Genomic DNA, 26428 nt, shown 5'->3' on the forward strand with positions numbered 1-26428 from the left:
AATAGTAATTTTTATCCCTACGCTATCCAACGCTTTCCCTACTGTTGCCCTCTTTGGATTGGGAATAGTCATTTTATCCCCTACGCTATCCAACGCTTTTCCTACTGTTGCACTCTTTGGAGTGGGAATAGTAATGTTAACCCCTACGCTAGCCAACGCTTTCCCTACTGATGCACTCACTGGAGTGGGAATAGTAATTTTTACCCCTACGCTATCCAACGCTTTCCCTACTGTTGCACTCACTGGAGTGGGAATAGTCATTTTAACCCCTACGCTATCCAACGCTTTCCCTACTGTTGCACTCTTTGGAGTGGGAATAGTAATTTTAACCCCTACGCTAGCCAACGCTTTCCCTACTGATGCACTCACTGGAGTGGGAATAGTAATTTTTACCCCTACGCTATCCAACGCTTTCCCTACTGTTGCACTCACTGGAGTGGGAATAGTAATTTTTACCCCTACGCTATCCAACGCTTTCCCTACTGTTGCACCCACTGGAGTGGGAATAGTAATTTTAACCCCTACGCTATCCAACGCTTTCTCTACTGTTGCACTCTTTGGAGTGGGAATAGTAATTTTTACCCCTACGCTATCCAACGCTTTCCCTACTGTTGCACTCTTTGGAGTTGGAATAGTAATTTTTACCCCTACTCTATCCAATGCTTTCCCTACTGTTGCACCCACTGGAGTGGGAATAGTAATTTTTACCCCTACGCTATCCAACGCTTTCCCTACTGTTGCACTCACTGGAGTGGGAATAGTAATTTTTACGCCTACGCTATCCAACGCTTTCCCTACTGTTGCATTCACTGGAGTGGGAGCAGTAATTTTTACGCCTACGCTATCCAACGCTTTCCCTACTGTTGCACTCACTGGAGAGGGAATACTAATTTTTACCTCTACGCTATCCAACGCTTTCCCTACTGTTGCACTCTTTGGAGTGGGAGTAGTAAGTTTTTACCCCTACGCTATCCAACGCTTTCCCTACTGTTGCACTCTCTGGAGTTGGAATAGTAATTTTTACCCCTACGCTATCCAACGCTTTCCCTACTGTTGCACCCACTGGAGTGGGAATAGTAATTTTTACCCATACGCTATCCAACGCTTTCCCTACTGTTGCACTCACTGGAGTGGGAATAGTAATTTTTACCTCTAGGCTATCAAACGCTTTCCCTACTGTTGCACTCTTTGGAGTGGGAATAGTAATTTTTACCCCTACGCTATCCAAAGCTTTCCCTACTGTTGAACTCTTTGGAGTCAGAATAGTAATTTTTACCTCTACGCTATCCAACGCTTTCCCTACTGTTGCACTCATTGGAGCGGAAATAGTAATTTTAACACTCTTGCCATGCTACGGTAATAATATTGTATATTTTTTAATAATATTCTGTTAATATATATATATATATATGTTTTAACAAATAAAATTGTATTTTTTTATTATTTAAATTAATTATTTAATTATTTTAAGGTTATGTCAGTATTTTTAAGTATATTTTAGTTATTTATTTTTTATATATTTTTTTAATTTTACATTAATTTTAATAAGTTCGATATTTTTACAAAGTACATATTTTTAAACGATATTTATGACTCAATATTTTTGTACTTACCTGTTTGTAGATATGACTTCGATATTTTTGTAGTCGATATTTTGGAGTCGATATTTTAAATTCCTATATTTTTGAGGTCGATATTATGTCAGTGATCTGCCTAGAATATGACAGCCAGGAGAAATCTCTCTACAAGTTGGCACTGACAAACTATAAATGGCCAGTCTCGGTGAAACAGATCATTTATCTGGTAAACACGGTCAAATCAGGCTCACCATTAGATCCTTGCCCCACTCAGTTCTGAAAGTGATCCCAGACCTAATAGGTACAAGCCTGGCCAACATTTTCAGCTCCATGGTCAGCTCAGGCGCCTATCCTTCCCAATTGAAAAAGGCAAAACCAACAATTATCGACCAATTGCGTGTCTCCCTTTGCCTGCCAAACTCACTGAAATAATTATGAACACTCATCAGGTTTAATTTATTGAGGAGAATAAGCTGTTGGACGATACTCAGTTTGGCTTCAGGAAAGGCCATAACACAGAAACCGCACTCATCGAAGCCACTGAAGAAATCAGGTTTGTTTTAGACAAAGGTGTGCTATTCTATCTATTGGCAGCGTTTGACACGGTTGATCATGCTACGCTGATCAATTGTGTCTCTGCCCTAAGCATTGGGAACAAGGCAAAAGCCCTTCTGTCATCGGGGCAGATTTACAAGAAAGGGACGCATCTATAGAGATGCGTCACTTTCCTTGCGCCACCCTAAAAAATGCTTGCGCCACCATGGATGCACCGTATTTACAATACGGAGCACCATGGTAGATGGATTGACAGATGTGTCAGAAATTCTGACGCATCTGTTGGGGCAAAAGTCACGTATTGCTGGAGCTGTGTCGCAAGCACCATGCAACTCCAGCAATGCATTTTGTGGCCTATTCTCACCACACTGCGTCACTCCTTACACCTGCTTCAAGCTAAAGCTTAAAGCAGGCGTAAGGTTTTGACGCAGTGGCACCTTAATCTTGTATATTTCACTGCGTCACTTTTACAAGGCTTTCCTGCATAGGAACATCCCCCTGCATACATTATACCTGATGCAGGTATAATGTGATGCAGGGCTTTAAAACGTGACGCATCTCCCTAGATGAGTCACGTTGTAAATAGGGCAAATTGTTTGCACCGCCGTTGCGTCACAAAAAATGACACAATGGCTGCGCAAATAGGCGCAAGGGGCTTGTAAAACTGCCCCAATATTTTTAACTAATCATACTCAGCTAGTTAGTCTGGGTGACTTTAATTCTCCAGTCTTTTCACTTCCATGTGGAGTCCCGCAGAGATCCTCGCTAAGTCCGACTCTGTTTAACGATTACGTCCCCAACTTAGCACAAGTCATCAACTCATTTGGACTGGGTCTCACGTCATATGCAGATGACACCCAATTGGCGCTCACTGTTCATAAAAACAGGGATGCAGTATCGGCTTGCTTAAAAATGTCAAGGCATTGCCTTAAATTAAGCTCATCCAAGACAGAAGTTATGGTCTTTGCAAATTTATCCCCAGAGTGGTCAGCGGGCTAGTCACCCAATCCCGGTCACTAAAGCCAGGAACTTAGGTGTCATACTTTATGATAACTTTCTTTTAAACATCATGCTAATGCAGTGCTCTCCTCATCCTTAAGTATGGTTAAAAAAATTGCTGTCGTTTATCCCGGCTGGTGCCAGGAGAAAGTGAGTTTCCACCCTGGTTATGTCCAAAGTTGACTACTGTAATAGCCTTCTAATTAATGCACAGGAAATGGTCCTTAGTAAGCTGCAGTTGGTGCAGAATGCAGCCGCTAGGATACTGTTGGGTACTCCCAAATTCAAGTCCATCTCTAACGTGGTGCGACAGCTCCTTTGGCTGCCCATACGAAGCAGAACTAAATTTAAAGCTCTCTGTATTGCCTATAAGGCCATTCACAATACAGGACCAGAATTCTTGAAGAAGTCATTTCAGGTATACACCCCCATCAGATATTTTCGCTCAGCAGGTGTGTCAGGGGGTACCTGTCTGCCCGGGGCCGGGTGAGGACTTTAACGTTTGTTCATTTCCGCCCAGAGTGCAGGACGGCCACGGTTCCTTTAACGCTGCTTGGACCCTCCCGGAGCTGGAACTCCGCCAGTGACATCGTCGGCCGTGCTGAAAACGCGATACCCGGAAGAGGGTGGTTTGTCATCGACCACCGAGGCAGTTGTGGAGAGGGAGTCGTCCGTTGTGGCCATGGAGGCGTTCTACCCCGAGGAGACGGATGTTTCAGGAGTCGCGCAACCCCAAGAACGGAGAAAGCTAGGAGGCCAACGAGACAACGAGCCGCCCCACCACGCTTCAGGAGAAGTGTGGCTCCACAAGGTATGGGCCCGCTTAAGGGGACTCGTGTTTGCACGGGGAGGGACTACGTAGGGGAGGTTGAGGGAGGTCACAACACGGGTCTGCGTGGTAAATGCCCGAAGTCACATCCCTTCCTTTTCATTCACAAAAACCGCCTTGTTAGTTATCGTGTGTTGTGGTGGCAGACCCTGGTGATCCCTCACTCCCCGCCTCCCCTCTGTCAGAACCGGAACCCCGGTACCAATCAGTAACCAAGGGTTTTTTTTTGTTTTTTTCTTTCGAGTGCCTTTTTCGGACCCCTGACATTGAATGACCTAAAAGGCCCAGACCCTTGAAGCAAGGCAGCCATCAGCTACCAAACCACAGCAGTGCTAATTCTGGGATAAAGACGATTCCCTGTTTTCTTTGTTTTGGACTGGATTTTTGGAGCTGGACTTATGAGCTGCCAAATAAAAGAACGCTCCCTTTCAAACGTACCTGAGTGGTAGTACTTCGTTTATGGTTCCCCCACCCTGTCCCAACCATCACAAGGTGTCAATGCTCGTGTCGTCCCTACAATCAAGAGAACCAATTGGGGCGACAGACGTTTTGTAGTTGCCACTGCTAAACTGTGGAACTCTCTTTGCTCACAGATTAAGGCGAGCCCTACTCTGCTATCATTTAGGAAACCAATAAAAACTTGGCTTTTCAAGTAATAGGTTTTTTCCAGCCTTAACCCTCACCTTCTGCAACACATAGCACCGAGACACCTATGGGTATTTGCACACTTTATCAGTTGTTTAAATAAAAAAATGAAATAAATAAATACTCGGAGACCTAAACTTCCACCTGGGCAACCATGATGACCGCAACACCACCGTCGTCCTAGAGAACCTCACCAACATAGAACTGAAGATACTGGTCACCCTCCATGCACACTGCGGGACATACACTCGACCCCATCTTTACAGAAGGAAACAGAATCTCCTACAGCCAAACCACAGAACTCCTCTGGACAGACCACCACTGCTTCCACTTCTCCTTCAGAAAACTCACTGTACAGAAGCATGCCCACTGTCTCCCTCGCAGAAGCTGAAACAAAGTCGCCGAATAGCAGTTCACCTCTGCCCTCATCAGCACCCAATTACCAACAATGCCAGAAGCTAACACCCCGGCAAGCAACCTCGTAGAAGGAGAGACACACAAACAGTCAACATTACATTAGGTTGTCTGCCGTCTGAGGAGTCACATCACTGGGGGATTGTTCAGGGGATGTGTCCGGATCTTGTATCTGAATCTGATTGCGCATCGTTGGCACCGCATGCAGCTCCTTCTGCCTCTCTTGGATAACCTGCTGCAAACTGGGGGTGGCTTGGGTTGTGGCAGGGACGCTTGCTCCTTCTATGCCTCCCGATATGACTGGCTCCACCAATAACAGCTTGTTGTGCAGACCCTCCACTCCCTGTCCGCAGCACCTACCAACGGGTGGATTACAGCGGCGTCAATGATTTGCATGTCAACATCTGAGATCACTTTCAGTCTTTACGGGTAGAGGAGGGATTATTCGATGCCTAACTCTCAGAGGCACCGCTTATACACTAGAGACGAGCCCTTCTGCCTCTGCACCCACGTGGCATTGTCAGGGAGGAAAATAACTGTGGCGTTATCCAATTTCACCTCCGCCAGCCTGCGTACCTTCTTCAGGACAGCGTTACGATCCCTGTAGGAGGCAGACAAGAAAGGGTCTAGGAACTGTCCCTGGCAGCAGGTGGCTCACCGGCACTCCGATAGCCTGTTCCACAACAAAGAATGGGAAGAGTGAACCTGCTGGCAGTGGGTGATGCAACCATGTCTCACTATATGCCACTGCACAAGCCCTATCTGCTCCCTCAGGCAGACCCAACGCCCTCATGTTGTTAATCTGGGAGCGGCCCGCTGCATCCTCCGCTGTTCTTACCAGTGACTTCACATGTGCCATTAACTACTTTACCTCCAAGGCTGCGCTCAGGGTACTCGGGGGACTTTGGCCAGTGCTTGCTCATTATCGTGTACCTTGTAATTCAGCTTGTGATGATCTGCATGCTCCAGGGTAAAATCAACTGTGATTTTGTCTATGCGTAACTCAAAGAAAGTGTCTGCTTGTTTGAGGGAGGTACAAACTGTGAGTACAGAGTCTAGTTTTTAGTCCAGGCTGTCCACTGTCATCTGCCCTGGCATCAGCAACACAGAGGAGTGGCCAATTGTCAACGCTGCCTCCATCTGCAGGCGGTCCATCGTTGCACCAGACGCCCAGGCACTATCAGTGCAGTGTGGCCAGCCAGCCCTCTCCTCCAGTCAGGTGTATTCTAGTCAGGAATCTTCATTTAGGTGGCACCAATGGTAATCCCCATACAATTTCCTTATGGGCGAATTCCTCCCCTAACGCTGCATTCATTGCACCTCAGTGTCCCGGTTCCACCCACTGTCTCGGCAGTATCGATAGTCTTCTTGGATGATACTCACCCACACTGACACTCTTGTTTTAAATGTTTTGTCCTGTCTTTTGTTCCACAGGTATCCTGGGATTGAAATTGCCTGCCTCTTTGTACAATGTATCTCCCTGGTTTTATCCTAACTGTATCCTCCCCCCACAAAGTGCCTTGTTTACCTCCTATATATCGTGTAAAGCACTCCGATACCCTCATGGGTCTGGTTCGCGCTCTATAAACTCTAAATAAATAAATAAAACTCTAAATAAATAAAAATACACCCAAGCATCTGATCTAACAGTGGTGACCAGATTCCATGTTCTCCAGTACCTCAGTAAGTGATGGCAGAACAAGTTGATCCCCCAAGTGCCTGGGGGCGACTCGACTGCTGGGCACCGGATCACTGAAAGAATATCGACGGAGAGAATATCGACCTTCAAAAATATCGTTGAGAAAATATCGACAGTCAAAATATCGAGTTTCTATCTACAAACAGGTAAGTACAAAAATATCGAGTTTAAAATATCGTTAACAAAAATATAGTTGTAAAAAATATCATATTTACTAGAAACAGTGTTAAATTAAATTAATATTAATAATTAATTACTAAAATATACTTAAAATTACTTAAATTAACTTATGATAAATAAATAATTAATGAAAGTTAAATTAAAAAAAAATTATTTCATATTTATTAAACATATATATATAGTAATAAAATATAATAAAATAATACCCAAAAACTGAAAACTGACCCTGAACCCTAAAAATACCCCTTTACCCAAAAACTGAAAACTGACCCTGAACCCTAAAAATACCCCTTTACCCAAAAACTGAAAACTGACCCTGAACCCTAAAAATACCCCTTTACCCAAAAACTGAAAACTGACCCTGAACCCTAAAAATACCCCTTTACCCAAAAACTGAAAACTGACCCTGAACCCTAAAAATACCCCTTTACCCAAAAACTGAAAACTGACCCTAAACCCTAAAAATACCCCTTTACCCAAAAACTGAAAACTGACCCTGAACCCTAAAAATACCCCTTTACCCAAAAACTGAAAACTGACCCTGAACCCTAAAAATACCCCTTTACCCAAAAACTGAAAACTGACCCTGAACCCTAAAAATACCCCTTTACCCAAAAACCCAAAACTGACCCTGAACCCTAAAAATACCCCTTTACCCAAAAACCCAAAACTGACCCTGAACCCTAAAAATAAAAATCGATATTACTTCACTTACCTTAAAAACGATATTACTTCACTTACCTTAAAAACGATATTTTGGCTGTCTATATTCTGTCCAGTCGATATTTTCTCCAAACGATATTTTCAACTCGATATTCTGTCCAAACGATATTTTGGAGTCGATATTATGTCTGTGTACCCTGGGCACCACACCTTCTCCTCACCTGGAAATTGACACTGGGGCTCAATGCGCCAAGCTCTCTCCAAACCTGTGACTCAGCCAGCAGGAACTTCAGCCAGATGGGATTTCACAAGCAGGTACAGCAGTCACAACCAAATCCACTGAGGAACCTCCAGATGCAAGTGGTGCAAGAGGGCCCCCTTAGGCATGAAGTTGCAGTGCTCCCGCCACACAAGTTCAACGCAGCTCAGGGGCCTCACCTTACACAGCGTCTGGGCAGCACCATATTCTCTGGCCTGCAAAGCAGAGAGGTGCAGCACACTGTTGGCGATTTCCTCATGCACCCTGGTGTAGTGGTGGCGCGTGTTATGCAATTCGGACCTCCCTACGCCGATGCCCAGGAGCGCCTCTATCCCTCACCGCTCAAAGGAATGCCAGGCGGTCTTCTCACAGGAGATTGGGGATTTTCAGTAGAAGTCAAGGAACTGCTTTCTGCACTGTTTGTTTTGTATTCACTAGTCATAGTTGCATATTAAGGTTTCGTCTGTTACAGTAGTAGTGGAGAATTGTTTTATGGTATTTAGGACATAAAATGCAGAGGAAATCACTGAGTTTCCATGTTCAGTATAGGACAGTTTGTCATCTATTATACGCTATAAGTTACCGGAATTTGTTACTGGGGCCAGGAGTTTGACCTGGGTCTCAGGGCCACCAGGTTGGGGACCGAAAGGAGGTTTGAGAACCAAATAGAAGAACCTCCATCTTCCCTGAGCCCTTGGTTTAAGGTGCACATTAGCCAATCCTAATCCTTGGCTGATTTTTATTTCAGCCAATGAGAGACAGTTTCTCTTACCTGCCTGCAGTTCCCTCTCTGGTCCGCCAATTGCCATGGACCAATCCTGGTCCTGCTATTTCAACCAATCCTGAGCCCGTATCTCGGGTCACAGCCAATGATAGTTCTTTTCTAAAGCCCGGGATCAAATCGTCTCTGTTCCCCCGGTCTGCAGTGAAAGTTCAATTAAGTATTATTGCGCGATTTTTGCTGTGACATTTGAATATTGTGACTATGAATAAAGCGCTTACAGCCCTGGCTCTGCCAAATTTACATATTTGTTTTATTTTTAAGAATATATAGATATATTACCAAAAGAAACAGTACTTGATAATCCCGCTATCATAAGGTACTTGAATTACAGCAAGACTTTCCCTGCTCTAATCCTCAAGGTGGTCATGTTATGATAGTGGACCCATGCTTTACACGTGATTATAACCAATACAAAAGCCCGTATTGTGGGTATCGGCCAAAGGTTCTAGTTGACAACCACATCCCCAGCGTCTAGGTTTTACTGATCTGCGGCAAGAGTTGAATTTTGCGAGACTCACAGTATTATCACAAGCATTAATTTGAACAATAAAACGGTCTACTGCACTAGTAGCACTCACTCTGAAAGTATGTGTATTAATTCCGAATTTAACAAAACTCGTAGTATTATCACCGACATTAATATGATCAATTGAATGGTCTACTGCATGTTGCAGAGCTAACTAAGAAAGTGTATATTGATTCTTATAATTGTATTCTTACCGGCACGGTACTCATTAGTGACACAGTTTGATGTGGACATTTTAACGGTGCAATGCTAACTAATTTTATTAATAGGATTCTACTCTTACAAGAATTACAAAACTGGTGTGGACATTTTAACGGTAAAATACACTCACAAAACCACTTGGTAGAGTACATATGTTAATTCTTATAATTACATTACTGCGAGGGGTGGTGCTCATTTTAAACATAATCGTGTTGTGCCCTAATTAAAGGAAGACTTTCCTTGTCATATACTAGTGATGATAATATTTGTTTTCCAATTGATCAAATGTTTCCAGTACCTAATTTGATCAAATGTGTTTATATTAAGAATAATAACTTTTTAGGAGGAGAATCTCACCCTCCTTGGTCGTTATCAACCATGTTTTGAAATAGTTAAATATTCAACATGATACTTGATGCTGTATGATATCTATGAAACGCTTACCGGACCTGAGTTGGTCATAATAATGCACAATGTAAGCAAAACCCATATCCTATGCTTCAAAATCTATAAACCAGTCCACTGTATTCCCTTGAATCCACTACTATGAAGAAAATATATGTACAATAAATGTATGGTTTTCTTAATTATACCTATAAAGGCTAGCTCTGTAAGCTATTCCAATTTGTTAATATGTCAATGAAAGACTAACCTACAATGTAAAATATGAGTTACCTAATTTACCTCTGCACCTTTTTTTCCCCTAAAATATGTGATATCCCATTCTGCTATTATAAGAAATAATGCAGTTCATCATCACTATTGAGGCCATAAGACACTGTTTTACATCGACTTCAGGTTTAGGTGGTAAATTCCGTTCCGTTCGCAGAATTTGCGCAATTTGGTTAATTTCGCAATACACGGAGAACGAAAAATTGCCCAAAATTCTGCGTTCTAAAAATGCGTGTTCACGAGATAGTCCCCCCGGAATTTCTGCTTGTTCGTGGAGATTTTTTACCGTTTCGCGGAGATTCACGTAACGCGATTACACAAATTCCGCCCACCCTAATCAACTTATCCATTTGGCCTCTTGCTGTCTCAGTACCAATTCTCAATCACCCCCTCTCCTGTGGGGCACTACTTTCTGTATTCCATGGAATCTGAAATTAATCTGATGCGCACGATTCCTTTGCATATGTTGATATAAGGTAGAATTTTCATCCCTTTTAATCACTGCCCGTCTGTGTGCTTGAATCCTAATTTTCAAGACTCCTTTTGTACTCCCAATGTAAATTTGCGAGCATTCGTACACAATTGCATAAACCACTCCAGTACTGTTGCAATTGATGAATTCCTTTACATTGTAAGTTTGTGAATGTAAGTGAAGCATTACCTTGTTCCTTTAAAACATGGCAGCCACTTCAAATCAAATAACTTTATTCACATTTGATATATGAATAAAAGTACAAAATACAATTATCCTAAAGTCATTTGAACAATAAAAGGTTTAAAATTAATTAATAATTAATATATTATACTTTACGGCAGTCACTTATTATTCATGAGGGGAATTATTATTCTTACAGATATACGCGTTACAAGAAAGCAACATGAAGTATCGAACTGCGGTTTAGGGATGTTTGACTGATAGGCCTTACACGTGAAATAGTTCATCAACATTATGTACATACTGGGTAAGCAGATTTGAAGAAGAGGATTTGCCATTTAATGCGAGTGATATGGTCCTAGGTGACATTGGCTGACAGGATATCATTCTACATATTTTCATTTTTGAGGAACAATGAACGTGTAGATAAAGAAGGAAAAACATACAGTTAGCAGGTCATCTTTAATTTATTTTGTGTTTCATGATTTGAATATCATATGCAATAACAATACACAATATTGATAAATACACCTTCGGTAAATGAGTTGTATTTTGAAATGATCATCAGATGAGTAATTAACAGGAATCATGTTGATGTGTTAAATATGTACTGAATGGATTACAGTGGTATATTGATGTTTTTTTTTCCAAAATAAACCTCCTGATGAAGTACTATTGAGTTCAAATGCTTTGAGGATGAGGACCTAGAAACTAAATATTAAAGAAAAGAAAGGAATGGGGAATTTGCAGATTAAACACTCAATATATTTGACTTTTTGCATGATTAAAAGAGTTCGTGGATTCACTTAACATTATATGGTTTGTATTTGAAGAACGATTGACCGCACAAGGGGACACATAGGAGTGCCACAGGGACATTGCATTTGGTCTATGCAATGCAAAAGTAAATGAAATTGAAGAGACTTTGAATCAGTGAGTGACACCCCTTGGCAACCCAATTAGATTACATTTAAGGTATTTGGATTAAAAACAGGGGAGTGCACAGATTAATACTTGTATGCGTTGGACAAATATTTTACTCATTGCCTCTCAAGTTAAGCCTCACTGCTCCGTACTAAGCTACCAGAGGGTGAGCGCAGATTAATTTAGGTCGTGGTTGTGACTTACCCTGCCTAGGACTGTGGTTCCTGGTTGGACAGGGTGCATACCTCTTCCAACCGAAAACTCTATTTCTAAGAGGGGGTGTCAGATAGGTACAGTGATACCCACCAAAGAGAGGCCTGAGTTCACCCCTTAAAAGCACCTCTGTATTTTCTGGAATAAATATAATTATAATTCCTTTTTCCAGGTTTTTTGATGTGCCTTGGCCTGTTAGAACTTTCAGTGGGGATGCGCTGTGTTACACCGATGGAATGAGTCCTCGACACATACGTGTAAGCATGAATTAATAACATACATGGAAACATGAATTAATAACACATACATGGATGCTTGTATTGATTTTGTAGACTGATATTTAAGTCTAAACATTGCTTTTTGTCCTTTTAAACATGGCATATGGGGCGTGTGAATCAAACCTTGGTGACAGAGTTCATCTTCATGTCCTTCACAAACGCCCGCGAGCTGCAGATCGTTCTCTTCCTGCTCTTCTCCCTTCTCTACAGCATCATTTTTCTGGGGAACATCAGTATCATTGCACAGGTCCAGGTAGACAGCTGCCTCCATAAACCAATGTACTTCTTTCTCTGCACTTTGTCTTTCTTTGAGTTCTGCTACACCTGCAGCGTGGTGCCGAAGATGTTGGTCAATTTACTTGTTACCAATCCAACCATCTCCATCGTTGGCTGTTCGTTGCAGATGTTCTTCTTCATCTCTCTGGGGAGTGCCGACTGCTTCCTTCTTGCAGTGATGTCATATGACCGGTACGTAGCCATCTGCAACCCCTTGCGTTATAGCACAATCATGACCATGCAGCTATGCTTCAAATTTGTAGCTGCCTCCCTGGCCGTCAGCTCTTTGCTGTGCATGACACTGGTCATCCTTATATTCCGCTTACCGTTCTGTGGGGATAACCACATCCAGCATTTCTTCTGTGAAATCCCTGTTGTGCTGAAGCTTGCTTGCTTGGATACATCAGTCCATGAGGTTGCGGTCTTCATCGTGGGTGTCCTAGTCTTGATTATCCCATTTTTGCTCATTAGCATCTCCTATACCAGGATCATCTCATCAGTGTTGGGAATCCGCTCCACTGAGGGCCGACGCAAAGCCTTCTCCACCTGCACATCACACCTGACTGTCGTTCTGCTGCAGTATGGCGTGGTGAGCTTCACCTACATGCGCCCCAAGTCGCTTCACTTTCCAGAGCAGGACAGACTGGTCTCGCTTGTGTACGTCTTCGGGACTCCTCTGTTGAATCCACTCATCTATACTCTAAGAAACAAGGAAATGAAGGCAGCATTGAGGAAGGTGTTAAGCCACAAATGGTCTTCTTCTGTAATGTGATGGGTTACAAAGAACTGAGGGACAAACACATTACATCCATGCATAGGGTAAGTGGCAAAGGCTCGAGGAATGGAAAATGTGGATACGTTGCTACACCGTTTAGCTAGTTGTTGGCACGCAGATGAAGATCTGCTTAAGCCGTCATAGTCCTTACATTTTTATGGTCCTCCCACTGTGCCCAAGGAGAAGGAAAGGGGCCAGGACCCAGCAAGGAGATTTGAAAAGAAGGTCCTTGAGGCTTTTCCAGAAAGAGATGAGGATTCGTGAGTGGTAAATTGCTGCAGATTTCCAGCTCTAACGCAAAGCATGTGAACACGCTTGTCTTAGTGTTTGGGACTTCTTTGCTCTTGAAAAGCCTGGTTGGAGGTTACGTTTGGTTCTGCTGATCCTAGTACCACGTGTGTAAGAGAGACTTCCGGCTGGAGAACTTGGATAATAAACACTGTCTCTGAAGATGCTTGCAGGGTTCTGACACCTTACAATGTGGGGTTGTAATTTCAGAAAGTATACGTCCTGTCATTAGATTTTCATACACCGGAGGAGATCCAAGCGTGCACAACGTTGGGGCAGTTTAAGAAACGGTTGACGAGATGGATGTTTTAATGGCTTTGCGGCTTGAGTGTCCGAGGCTGTACCGCGAAGGCACCAAGAGATCCCCCTGGGGATGATTTGTTGTGCTTGACAAATTTTAATAATAATAAAATAATAAATAAATAATACAGACTACTAATGTCCAACCTCTGGCCTCTCCTCAGGTTCTTCCTTCGGCAGCCTAGAATCTTATCGCAGCCAGCAGTTCGACTGAACACACACTATGTACAGGAATTTATATATAGCGCAAATCACCGAGCGGTTTCTAAGCGCTTGCTTAGGGAACCCGTCCTGGTATTCCCCTGTGAGATAACCCCGGCAGGGTATCCACAAGGTAAAAGCCAGGCATCCCGCCGCGAGGGGCCGTTGTGGAGATTAAGCAAGCTATTGCCCAGAGTCGCAGAGTGTGAACCCGTGAATCGAGTAGGCACCGGAGCGAGAATTGTCGAGTCCATGGTCATTTTGGGACTCAAGACCCCGCCGAGCCGGGAATTGAACCCTGGTCCCAGGCTGACCTCTGCTTCCAGGTCTGCCTCCTCTAACCAGTGAGCCACACTTCTCCACACTAGAACTTGTGGCTTCTCTAGTTCCATAAACACCACTCCCCCTCAAGCTGTCTCCTTCAGGACAGACACAATAACTGGAGATACTCAGTTTCACCCAACAGAGAACCAACTCTCTCCAGATCTCAAGGCTGAATCTCACCCAGAGGGTTTGAAGAAGGAAATGCTGAGGTGGTCACAATCAAGCAACCCAGGATCACAGCACTAAAAATACAAGAAGAGGGCAGGATCCTTGTGAAACACCTGTACAGGTCCTAACACCCACTCTCACAGGCTGCCTGACACCACCTCTTATGTACAAGGTGTGGCGACCAGAGCAAAACCACTATCCAGCACGCCTCGAAGCGGCAATACTGATTGTCTTCATCACATGCCCTATACAATATACTGTTAAGTAAGTGGAAAACACTGGATTTGAAAATTTATAATTTTTATAGTCAGTGAGCTTATTTTATTATTTGTGTATGAGAACCAGGCAGCATCAGTCTTGGACTGTTGTGGAAATATATTCATAAAATGCACACCGCAAACACCAAAAAAGTTAACCCATTATCTTATGCAATGTAAAGATATGGAAGAAGTCACAAGAGCAAAAATGACAAAAGAATAAATAAACAAAAACAAATAATAAAAGATCATTAGACTAATTGATACACAGGAATGCCTCATATAGTGTGACAGTGAATCAACAAAGGGATATTGTGCAGCTTCAAAACATGCACAAATACAAAAATCTGATATGTGTGATGTAAGTGTTTTACTGAAAGCAAATTCTTGAAATGTAATTTAACAGAAATGTTGAAAAAAAACTATTTGAAAATGTATCATTATCTTTCTTCATCCCTTTTGGTTAAATGTATTTTAGATCCAAAACATGTCATTCTAAACAAATCTGATGTATTCTGGGAGTAAGCAAATGGCTATTCTAGTCTTAGTCCTGTTGCATTTGGGGCTCACCTGGGGGCCTGAGCTCAGCAACTTTAAAGAAGTCCTGAGAACAAACAAGCATTGGCAGAAGTTCACTTCTCTTGAGATTTTAATATAGTGTCATAAGATCAAAGACTGGAACATGTCAGGCATTAGAGGGCCCAGACAGCTTGCATTTGCCAACAAAAGCAGTCATTAAAATGTATGAAATTAAGTAATTAATCACTGATTGAGTAGGTGGTCTATCTGACGTCAGTGAGCAGTTATCAACCAGATGCACCTAGGAGCTTATTCATGAGAGACCTGCGCTGACAGGCCGCGAGCCTCTCAGTCGTATTCATGGCCTCTCTGAGTGGCTTTGCATGGCCTCGTAGATATGGAGCAAGGAAAGGCAATTCAACACCCATGGATTTTGACACATCACCAGATTTACCTAATTTACGTAAAACCTTACGCCTCCCCAGAGCAGGCGTAGCGAGGAGAAATCTTATTTCTCTTCATTGTTTCTGCAGAAAGAGGAAAACCCTCTTCGGATTGTTTCTGCACCTACGTTGGCTCTAGACAGTAAGTTGTGCACCAGTGCTGGGAGAAAGGACAGGAATGCACCGTATTTCATAATACAGTGCATTGCTGTCTTTTCACATTGGCGTAAGGAGGCACAGCAAGAAGACTCGCGGCGCTGCCCTACGTCAGTTCCTCATAAATAAGGACCTTAATCTAAAAAGTGCAGTAGAAACTAATCACATACTATGGCAGGTAGCTCTCTTTAGTAAACCATGTACAGTTGTCCAGTGTTGTTTACAGTTATTAAATGGTCATGTTATATTATGCTCTGTTATATTTGATGCCATGTCATTTTATGTGATGTTATGTTATGTCTTGTTATGTCATGAGGCAACTAATCTGTTGTGGCAGCTGGGTAACAGACACATGAAACAACAGGGGCCGGGGTAGCCATCTCAGGGCCTGCTCTGGACACCCCTCTCCAGGACCTTGTGAGAGGTGGTGTCAACTTAAAGGTAGCTGAGAGCTCCAGCCGTATTAGAGCTGCATTCACACCTTCATCCAGTTTGATTTAATCTCATCCACCACGGATTACCGAGCGCTTCCAGGTCTGTGCATGGATGTATGACGTTACAACGCATACTTTTACAACGCATACCATTACAACGAATTTTTTACAACGCAAAAACTTTTACAACGCATACCATTACAACGCATGTTTTTACAACGCAAGTACCTTTACAACGCATACCATTACAACGTAAGTATTGGTAAGTATATATTATTTTTTTTATTTTAAATTAATTGAAATTAATATAATTTAATTTAATTTAAGTTAATTTCATTTTATTTTTACCCTGTACCCCTGTACCCCAAATTTAATTTAATTAAATTAATTTAATTTTTTTTCACCCTGTACCCCAAAAACCCCAAAATGACCCTGAACCCTAAAAATACCCCTGTACCCCAAAAACCCAAAACTGTCCCTGAACCCTAAAAATACCCCTGTACCCCAAAAACCCAAAACTGACCCTGAACCCTAAAAATACCCCTTTACCCAAAAACTGAAAACTGACCCTGAACCCTAAAAATACCCCTTTACCCAAAAACTGAAAACTGACCCTGAACCCTAAAAATACCCCTTTACCCAAAAACTGAAAACTGACCCTGAACCCTAAAAATACCCCTTTACCCAAAAACTGAAAACTGACCCTGAACCCTAAAAATACCCCTTTACCCAAAAACTGAAAACTGACCCTGTACCCTAAAAATACCCCTTTACCCAAAAACTGAAAACTGACCCTGAACCCTAAAAATACCCCTTTACCCAAAAACTGAAAACTGACCCTGAACCCTAAAAATACCCCTTTACCCAAAAACTAAAAACTGACCCTGAACCCTAAAAATACCCCTTAAAAAAACTCAAACATATAAAATTTTAAATATAATTATATACTTACCAATACTTACGTTGTAATGGTATGCGTTGTAAAGGTACTTGCGTTGTAAAAACATGCGTTGTAATGGTATGCGTTGTAAAAGTTTTTGCGTTGTAAAAGTTTCGTTGTAATGGTAGTGCGTTGTAAAAGTTGCGTTGTAAAGGTTGTTTCCCGGTTAATTGGTATTGGGAGCAAGTATACTGTCAGGGATAGCTGGATTGGCTCTAGGTTTTTGTTTTAATAGCTTCCTTTTTCCAGCTGAAAGGGATCACACCACAATTTTATGAGATATTGCAAAGTATCCTCAGGAGGTCTAAGGATAGTAACCTGTGGGAACTAGCACTAAAGGGATGCCTGGCAGAACCCACTGCTCCCATCAAGGGTGGGTGAATACACTTGCTGTATAACCTGTGCTCACCATCGGGTAGTTTGGCGCTGAGCAGTCGGGCTTTCTTCAGAGGCAATGTGTAAAGCAACTATTTTACAAAACAAGGGAAACCCAGAAGGTATGCCATAGGGACCTTGGGCAGTAACGTATTTTAAAGAACAATGGTCCCTATTTTGGAAGGAAAAATAGAGGAACACAATAATCATACGCTCAAATGTATCAAAAGGCAGGGTACAAGATGTGTCTGTATGTGTGTAATCACTTATGACAGACTTAGATAACCAATTACACACCATTGATCATTACAATATTATAAAATCATATTGCATATGGTGTTTTTAGTGTCGACAACGTTTCAATGCTATTCACAACAGTATAAAGCATCATCTTCAGGACAAAAAATAAATAATTGTTGTCTTAAACTTAATCACATGTATAGCCTATATCGCATTAGTTTGAAGGAGCAGGTAGATGCACCGGTAATGGAACGGACATTGCGATCCGTAACTAGCGAGGGCAGCCACTAGATCATTAATAGGCCATCGGCCTTCCTCGAAAAATTAAATTCTTGATATCGATATGAGTCAGTGCCGGATCGCACTTGGGGCTTTGGGTTAGATAATATTTCCACTGGGTGCCAAGTTGCACCTCTTGAATAACGGCGGAGGGTCAGGGCACCGAAGCTCCTGCTCGTGCTGAATAGCGGGTCATCAGACCTTGCAAGAAATCTAGGGATTATTCTAGATAACAAGCTCAACATGATGACTCAAGTTAACGCAGTATGCCCCTCCTGCTTCCACATCCTACGCATGCTGTGTAACATCTTCAAATGGTTGCCTCAGACCACCGGATTGACCAACACAAAAGCACTCATCGCCAGCAGGCCGGACTACAGCAACACTCTCTATGACAGAATCTCCAAACAACTCCTACACAAACTCCAGACCATGCAGAACACCAGCAAGACTCGTACTCAACCTCCATCGCCTCACCCGCCTCCCACCGCACCTCAGGAAGTTTCACTGGCTCCCCATTCACAAGTGCAGCCAATTCAAACTTCTCACACACGCATACAAAACCTTAAACATCACAGGACCAGGATACCTGAACAGCTGCATACACTTTCACTAACCCACCAGACACCTACACTCTGCTTCACTTCCACACATTTCTTGCATCTGAAAAAGCAAATTGGAGCTTTCTCATTCTCCTACATTGACCCAAGACATGGAACAACCCCCACCCCCCAACAGGTCAGAGCCTCCTCTTCACTTCTCGAGTTCTACAAGAAGCTGAGGATCTGGCTCTTCATATAAGCACCTTGGAAACCACAAACCTACACACCTGCCCAAGTGCCCAAGTGCCTGGATACCCTCTCGGGTGAATACTGCACTATACAATCAACATAACATAACAACATCACATGGAACTTCTATACAAGAATCTTTTTTCCCACATGTATTGTCCCTACGCCACATCTGATGTGACGTTCGAATGTGTTATAATTTAGCTTGTCTAGGCATAGTTCATACATTTAAAATATATTTCAGCCTAGGAAAAATATAGCATTTTATTCAAGAATAAAGAGTTGGAATTATAAAGAATGTTAGTAGCAGGGGTGTGGGAAGGGATGTGTTTGTGTTTTTCACCCCCTAATAAATGTATCTTCTAGTAAATAATTGGGTACAGGTGCCTTCAGTCAGGTATAGCGAGGTGTCCATGGTATGTCACTTCTAATTGTTACATACACAGTCAACAACGCACACACGCTTTTCTTCCTTTCTCTTCTTTGAAAGTCTTTGAAAATGTTGGTAAGTCTACAAAATATTGTGATTTACTCACTTAGTACCTCTTCCAATCTTCATTTCTCCCTCTTTCCACTGCCCCTTAAGCCACTTTCAAGCGCCTTGAGCCCGTATATCACATTTTTACATTATATGCCAGCATGATGATTGGGAAATCTCAAGCTCACACTCCCCAATCTAACTAACTTGATTCTCCCATTCTAAGATCCATAGGTGCAGCTTAGTCAGTGAGATTCAGGAGGCGATGTGAATCCCAGATTTCCAAACTAAAAAAGCAATGGGCCGCACTGTGAATGGTTGAAATGACCAAGGTACAGGACAGACTGGCCGCTGAGAAGCAGGGTCAGTACTGATGGATTGGTGTCACTACAACGCATGCTTTTACCACGCATGCCTTTACAACGCGGTTTTTACCACGCAGTCCATTACAACGCATAATGCTTTTAGGCGCTGGTTAGTGAATTATTTAATTTACTATTCCAACTCCAGTCCCCGTGGATAGCAGGGAAGGTGTTGGATAGTATATTAAATACATTCCCTATCCTAGAGCGCCCCCCAGCGCATTGCGTTGTAATGGTTTGCGTGGTAAAAGTTGCGATGTAATGGTAGTGCGTTGTAAAAAATTCGTTGTAACCGTGCTACACCGTACTGATTTGTATTGTGAGGGCAGATTTCTTTCAAATCTAGAATAAGTTTTACATACTTTATTCTGTCGCTTTTTATCTCTATTTACAGCTATCCATGTCTGTCTCTGCCCATCTCTCTATTTCAATTTGGTCTGTGTCAGAGACTCACAGACCAGAGTTTGTTGACTGTATCAATGCCTGCAACAAGTTTGGGGAGCGTTAGGAGACATGAATCATTCCTCCTTCTGATTAGGATGCAGTTGTCACCTACCTGGAGGGCGGCTTCTTTGTGCTGCAGCAGGGTCTGGAGCTGGGTTGGCAGTGCTCCAGAAGGTTTTTCTTACTGATATACCCTGTAGTTGAATACAGGCTTTCATTAGTCTTACCATAAGCACAGATGGGTGACCGGTGGTAGTTGGAGAGATCTTTCTTTGTCCAGTGTGGGCCTTTCAGCAGCTGAGGTCTATTCTGAAACATTGACTAGATATGAGTGCATCTCAACTGAGGGGCTTCACCATATTTGCTGGTAAAAAGTGCATTGATGGACTTGATTGTGTCAGTGATTGAGAGGAGTTTGACTCCTGTCCAGTTGAGGTCTACGTTCCAGCTCCTGACCCTAGATACGCTTACGGATAAGTTGTGTCATACAAATCGACCTAGCATAACGTAACTTAACATAACATAACAAGATGAATGTCTGTTTGGGGTTGTTGTTGCAGGTAATGTTTTGTTTATCTTCTCATTGAAGAAGTGATTGATTGCACTTGTCCACTGACTGAGAGATTGGTAAATTTAGTAGTGCCCGGACGCACTGCTTGACTGCTTGGAAGAATGTTTTACTTCTGTTTGTTGCTTTGAGGTGATGGTCCTCTTTAAGGTAATTTTGGATCCCCTGATGAGGGATCTGTTCACAGATTGAGTGATTTTAGTTGGGGCCTTTGGTCAGTTTCTGTTTCTTTTTTGGCTTTTTATGGAATACTTACATGTTCAAAGGGAGATCTTGTGAGTACTATAAAGAAGAAAGGTTGGTTATGGCGGATTATGCTGTTAGTAGTGCATTAACGCATATGTGTTTTTCAGGGTGTTATTGTATACATGCAGGAGTAGATTTTCATCTATTGAAGGTTGGTGGGAGTTGCTGAGTTTGATTAATCATTTTTGAAGTGAGCCTCTGGAGGATCCTTGAAGAAGGGTTTATTGGAGTGGTAGGAAGTAGCGAGAAGGGTTTTGCAAGGTGATCGGTCGAGTTCAGATGTGCCAGATTGAATGTGAGCACATCATCATGTGCTCAAGGATGATTGTTTCAGTGTAAACATGCAAAAGGTGATGAGAGGAATGCTTGCAATAAGTTAAACCACTAGCAATCGCTTGAGCAAGAACTCCAACCCATCGAACATTTGCTTACCTTGCCACCTCAGTTTGGCAGATATGCCCAGATGTGGGTCCCTTGCTCACTGTACCAATGGGATCAAGCTATACCCAACAGATGACCCCTAAGAAGGGTAAAGCCAGTCCTGGTTTGTCTGTGTTCTAGTTCAGGGAGGACTTGGCTTGACACTTGAAGCTGGACTCTTCCCACCGGAGCAGGATCAAGATTGATTTGCACACGGCTGGGTCCAAACTGATATGGCATAGTGGACAATAAATCAATGGAGTGGAATGTGGCCCCAGTAACTACCAGTGGCTGAGGGCAATTCTAGCATTCCATCCACCTCTTTTTTGTCTACTTCTCTTTGGTTTAGAGTAAGTAGTTTCAGTGATGTGCACATTGATGTCTAGTAAAGAAAGAACTGTGGGGAATATCAACAAGGGTATTATCGCCGCTTTAGCAGCACTCTGTGTGTTCTAAAGCGGCGATATTCCTATCGCCCTATAAACAAGGCGGCGCTAACAAGCATTAGCACATGTTAGCTGCTGAATTCCCAACGCTTGGCATCTCAGCGATAAACATCGCTAATGAGAATATTATCGCCCTGGAGTAACACGTTGTTGATAACGCGCCAACTAGGTGATAAATTCCAGCGATAGACGGCGATAAATATAAATGTGCTAAGCGCGTTTTGCGATATTTATCGCCGTCTTTTGCTGATATGTCCCTGCATTATGTTGGTGCTTGAGACTTCAAGATGATTGACGAACTGCTGAAGGAGGCTGTCCCACAGCACTACCCTGTATTTAGCATTACTTAAGAGTATGAGGGCATATTTACTCATCTTTCATGCAATGTAGGGCAGCACACAAAGGTGTTGCACTGCACTGTGTTGCGTTGCGTGGAAGGGAGAGACTGGAAATGCACAATATTTGTCTCTCTGATTGCACTGGTGCACTGTGTACAGTTTAGCGCCGTTGCTTGCACCCAAAGTGCAACCTTCCCGCACAAAAACAATCTTTAAGGCAGCCTCCTCTTTCTCTGTGTGCTCTGGAGTGAATCACACATAGAAAGAGGAAGCAACAAGGCTAAAGTTATTTCTCCTCATTATGCCTCATTGGGGGAGGCGCAGAATGTTCATGCTTTCTCAGGTTTACTGGCTTTAGTATATCTGGGAATGCGCCCGATTTCATGCGTAAATGCATGGGAAAACCTCCCATCTAGAAATCTAATGTAATGTAGCGCAAGCCACTGCGTTGTGTTACATTTGTTTACAAAGTCATGCAAGACAGTGCAAATTGCTTGTTTTGAGGCTTTGTAACTATTACTGAAGCCTTTGTGTTGTCCTTGCATCGCCTTTCATGACGCAAGGACGGCGCAAAGGATTAATAAGTCGGTGCCATGATGTAATAAAGAAATGGTATTGCAATGGGCTGGTCAGAGTCCAGACTGCTACAGAAAATATCAAAGGGTCTGAAAAAAACACAGTTAATTGGAAATTCCAAATGCCCAAATGTAGTAGGAGCAAACGTGAAATAAGTCCACATGAAGCGTCAACACACTGCTGCCAATGGCTTCTCTATAGGACCTTGTGGCAGGCGTGGCAGCCATTCGTATACCCTCATCTGGAAACTTGGGTATGGCTGGATAGCACTGGCAGTACTCTGAGCCTGCAGAGATCTCCACAATTAATTTCAGTGGAAGCGTTATCCCATCACGAGGTCCTCATAGAATTACGGAATGAAGAGGGTATTGGCAGCTTGAGCAGAGAACTTGAACTGCATGGATAACTCCAAGACGAGCTCCCTGTTTACAAGCACCAAAAGCAAAAGCAGCCATCTTGGATGACAATGATTATCTGATCTATTTCATTCTGATGTCAAGAGGATTCCGTGTTTTTAGTCCAGAGCACGTGTCGAGTAGTTCCTATAAAACTTTACAGGATCTGCACGTTCGAACAGCATACACTGCAGGATTGGTGTCAGACTGACTCTGAAACCCCCCATCTGGTATGGGGGCCTCTTGTATCAGCTAGCTCACAGTGCCACTAGAATCTCCCCTTACCAAGGAGAGAACAATTCTTGTCAACCATCGAACATGACAACCCTGATCCCTCAGGACGTGGAAACAATATACTACTTTTCGCTTAGTCACTCGTGTTTACTCAGTCTGATACACAGAATATACAGGCTGGGCGTTTTCAATAAGTATTTGTTGAACAGTTGTTATTCTGGTGTAAAATAGATGGGCTGCAACAACCGTTAGACAGTAAAAATTATAAATGAACAGTATTATAAAGGTAAACGGATGGAACGTTCTACCACCTTGTAGTAATCATGAATACAGTAAAGTATATAAAAAAGATGTGTACTCCTGCGTTGCCTCCCTAGCTAGATGTGCCTAAGTGTACCTAGCATGTGTATAGGTGTTAAGCTAAGAATCCACTAGGATAAAGTCAACGCCATTACCTGAAGTGAGAGACTGTGGGACCCTGGCCTGGTCTCGAGTTGGACACCCCATGAGGGATGTTAGACCACTGCGAGCTGGAGCATCTGCATGCAGGTCCCTCTGCGTCTCTGGTCAGTGTGATGGCCGGTAAGTCTCGGTCTCCTCTGTTTTATCTTAGCAAGATGAGATGTATATATACCCAAAGGTCTACCCAGGGGTCTTAACTCGCTGTATTACTGTGTCGGCCTTAGGATGACATCAGGCATGGACTTTATACATAGATATTATACATGAGATGGCAGTCCTGCTGTGCTTCCAAGAAACCTTGTGTATAATGTATGAGATTTAGAACTAGAGAAAACCTGCATTCTGAATGCAGTCTTGTATCTATGTAAAGGTCAGTCCCTGTAAACCGTTATAATTGTAATGTAGGGAAGCACATAGGTGAAGGGTTACGATGTTACCTGGGCCTATATCAGGGTACCTATATGGAATATAATACCAGGACAGCCTTCGGAGCAGCAGAGTGTTTTAGAAATGCCTTTTATATTACATTACAGATCTCGCATGAGTATGAAGGAATTAAAAGAAAAAAAAACAGTAGAGATTCTGTGTGGAGTGATACAATAGTGTTTGGATCTGCTTGTAGTTGTTAGAAATTTTCTTTTCTATAGTTTTTATTTTCTGTGTGGAAGCATAAAGCTTCATTTGCTTCTCCACTTCTCTGGCCGCACTGGGCCACCTGCGGACAGAGTTACTCACACCTACTCTGCCTTGTCCCACACTTTCTCTAATGGACTTTTTTTATAATATGATAGATAGTAGAACTCCCACTCACCACATAGGACCCTCTCCCTCTAACTCACAAGGGATTTGGACAGTTCCATAAAATGACATGGACATAAACTAAGACATCGACCAACCACGCCCTCGCCACCGTTCCCCGCATCCGAAGAGCCACAACGGGAGGAAGATCCTTCTCCTACCTGGCTGCCAAGACATGGAACTCCCTCCCCATCCACTTCCGCCTGACCCAAGACCACCTCTCCTTCAGGAAGCAACTCAAGACCTGGCTGTTCGAACAGTAGCGGACCCCCCTCCCCCAAGCGCCTTGAGACCCTCCGGGTGAGTAGCACGCTATACAAATGCTTTGATTGATTGATTGATTGATTGAGAGTCTCAGGACAGTACTCAGTTTTTTATTGTTTTAACATACAAAATTTGTCAATATCAAGACTCTTTTCGATATCGCAGTTAGAGATACAATCGCTTTAATCAAAGCTTTCAGCATTTGTGAGAAATACATCAAACACAAATACAGAGGTACAGATTCCTAATACCCTAGGTAGAGGAGAATTCTCCAGGACCTAACAAGAATATACTTCACTAATCCAGGATTTGGGATGGTTAAAGTCTATAGGGCAATATCCATTAGCTAAATCAAAAAAGTCTATCTCAAATCAAAGTCTATTCTTTTTGTTAAAAAGGAAAGTGCACCAGGAACGGAGTCAGAGTCATCCAAATGAGTCCAGCAGTTTTCTTTATTTGTTTCAAAGTTTTAAAATGGCCTTCAGCCAACGCGTTTCGTTCCTATGAAGGAACTTCTTCAGGGCTGCGGTGTCAGATAGAAGGGTATATATCTATGTATACGTGCTGCAATTTGGGAAATACCCCATAATAAGGGTTTAGCAGGATTATATCAAGGTCCATTCTTGTTCGATAGGTAAAGCTTTGTCCAACTGCTACCGAATGTGGCATTGAGCCAGAAATCCAAAGACATTTAGAATCCTCTGAAGCCAGTCTGCATCAAAAGCAGGAAGCAAATCCAAAAAACAAAGAGCTGGTTGAATACCTCGTCAAAAAGAGAAAATATGCGTTGAAAAGCATTGCCAAGGTACAGCTGGCATAGCATTGTGAAAATGAAAATGCGTTGCCCCTGCTCTGGGGTATCATCTGTTATAAGATTTCTTGCAAAAATCCGTATCAGGGGGTGTCACACCCCTACTACATCATCTCACAGTTCAGGGTGTAGAATTATCTCATTGATTGGTTAGCTCATTGAGGGGATGATTAATAGCGCCTAATAAATGATAATAATAATAATTGATGAGGTAGATACACCAAGGAATATTCTCACGCGCTTCATGAGAACGGAAAAGTAGGAGTCTATGTCAATTGTTAAAAAGAAACAATATTTGAGACATGCATGCTCCGACCAGCATGGCTCCCAGGGTCTAAGTATTCTCATGAGACCCAAGTCACACTACATCCACTGGAATGTGAGTCTCTGCTCCTGTATGGAGAAATATAACAATATCTAAGGTCTGTGGTCCTAGGCTAGCCTAGGTTAAGTTAAAGCCAGGTGCCCCCACCACAAAGCTTTGCACGATCTGCACAATTACATTTCAGGTCATAAAATAAAACATTTCCTTAAATCTATACTTCTCCATAAATCATTGTTAATATACATATATTTAATTTACTACATGTTATTCATCACTGAATATACCCTATTGCTGCAAAGCTTTTGGGTGTAGATTTATACCTTCTTAAAAAACAATTTGAGTTTTATAATAGATACTCTTAAAGATAGTTTTTTGTCAAGCTTAGTGCAAGCAACATGAATTCCCTTTCTGAGTTCCGTGAA

The 26428-nt window shown here is 42.6% G+C and overlaps 1 protein-coding gene across 1 annotated transcript; it reads left to right on the plus strand.

Annotated features, from left to right (window-relative positions):
• The first annotated feature begins 12176 nt into the window (after positions 1 to 12176).
• LOC144757578 (olfactory receptor 10Q1-like) lies at positions 12177 to 13121 on the plus strand. The gene has a single exon (XM_078646387.1). The coding sequence runs from the start codon at positions 12177 to 12179 to the stop codon at positions 13119 to 13121; it is 945 nt and encodes a 314-aa protein (XP_078502513.1).
• Positions 13122 to 26428: the final 13307 nt, after the last annotated feature.

The sequence above is a fragment of the Lissotriton helveticus genome, chromosome 1_1 (genome assembly GCF_964261635.1).
Source record: "Lissotriton helveticus chromosome 1_1, aLisHel1.1, whole genome shotgun sequence".
In the NCBI taxonomy this organism is placed as follows: Eukaryota; Metazoa; Chordata; class Amphibia; order Caudata; family Salamandridae; genus Lissotriton; species Lissotriton helveticus.

Bases quoted from the DNA above. Each gene is read 5' to 3' on its own strand.
- LOC144757578 (XM_078646387.1), top strand. From the start codon at position 12,177: ATGGGGCGTGTGAATCAAACCTTGGTGACAGAGTTCATCTTCATGTCC.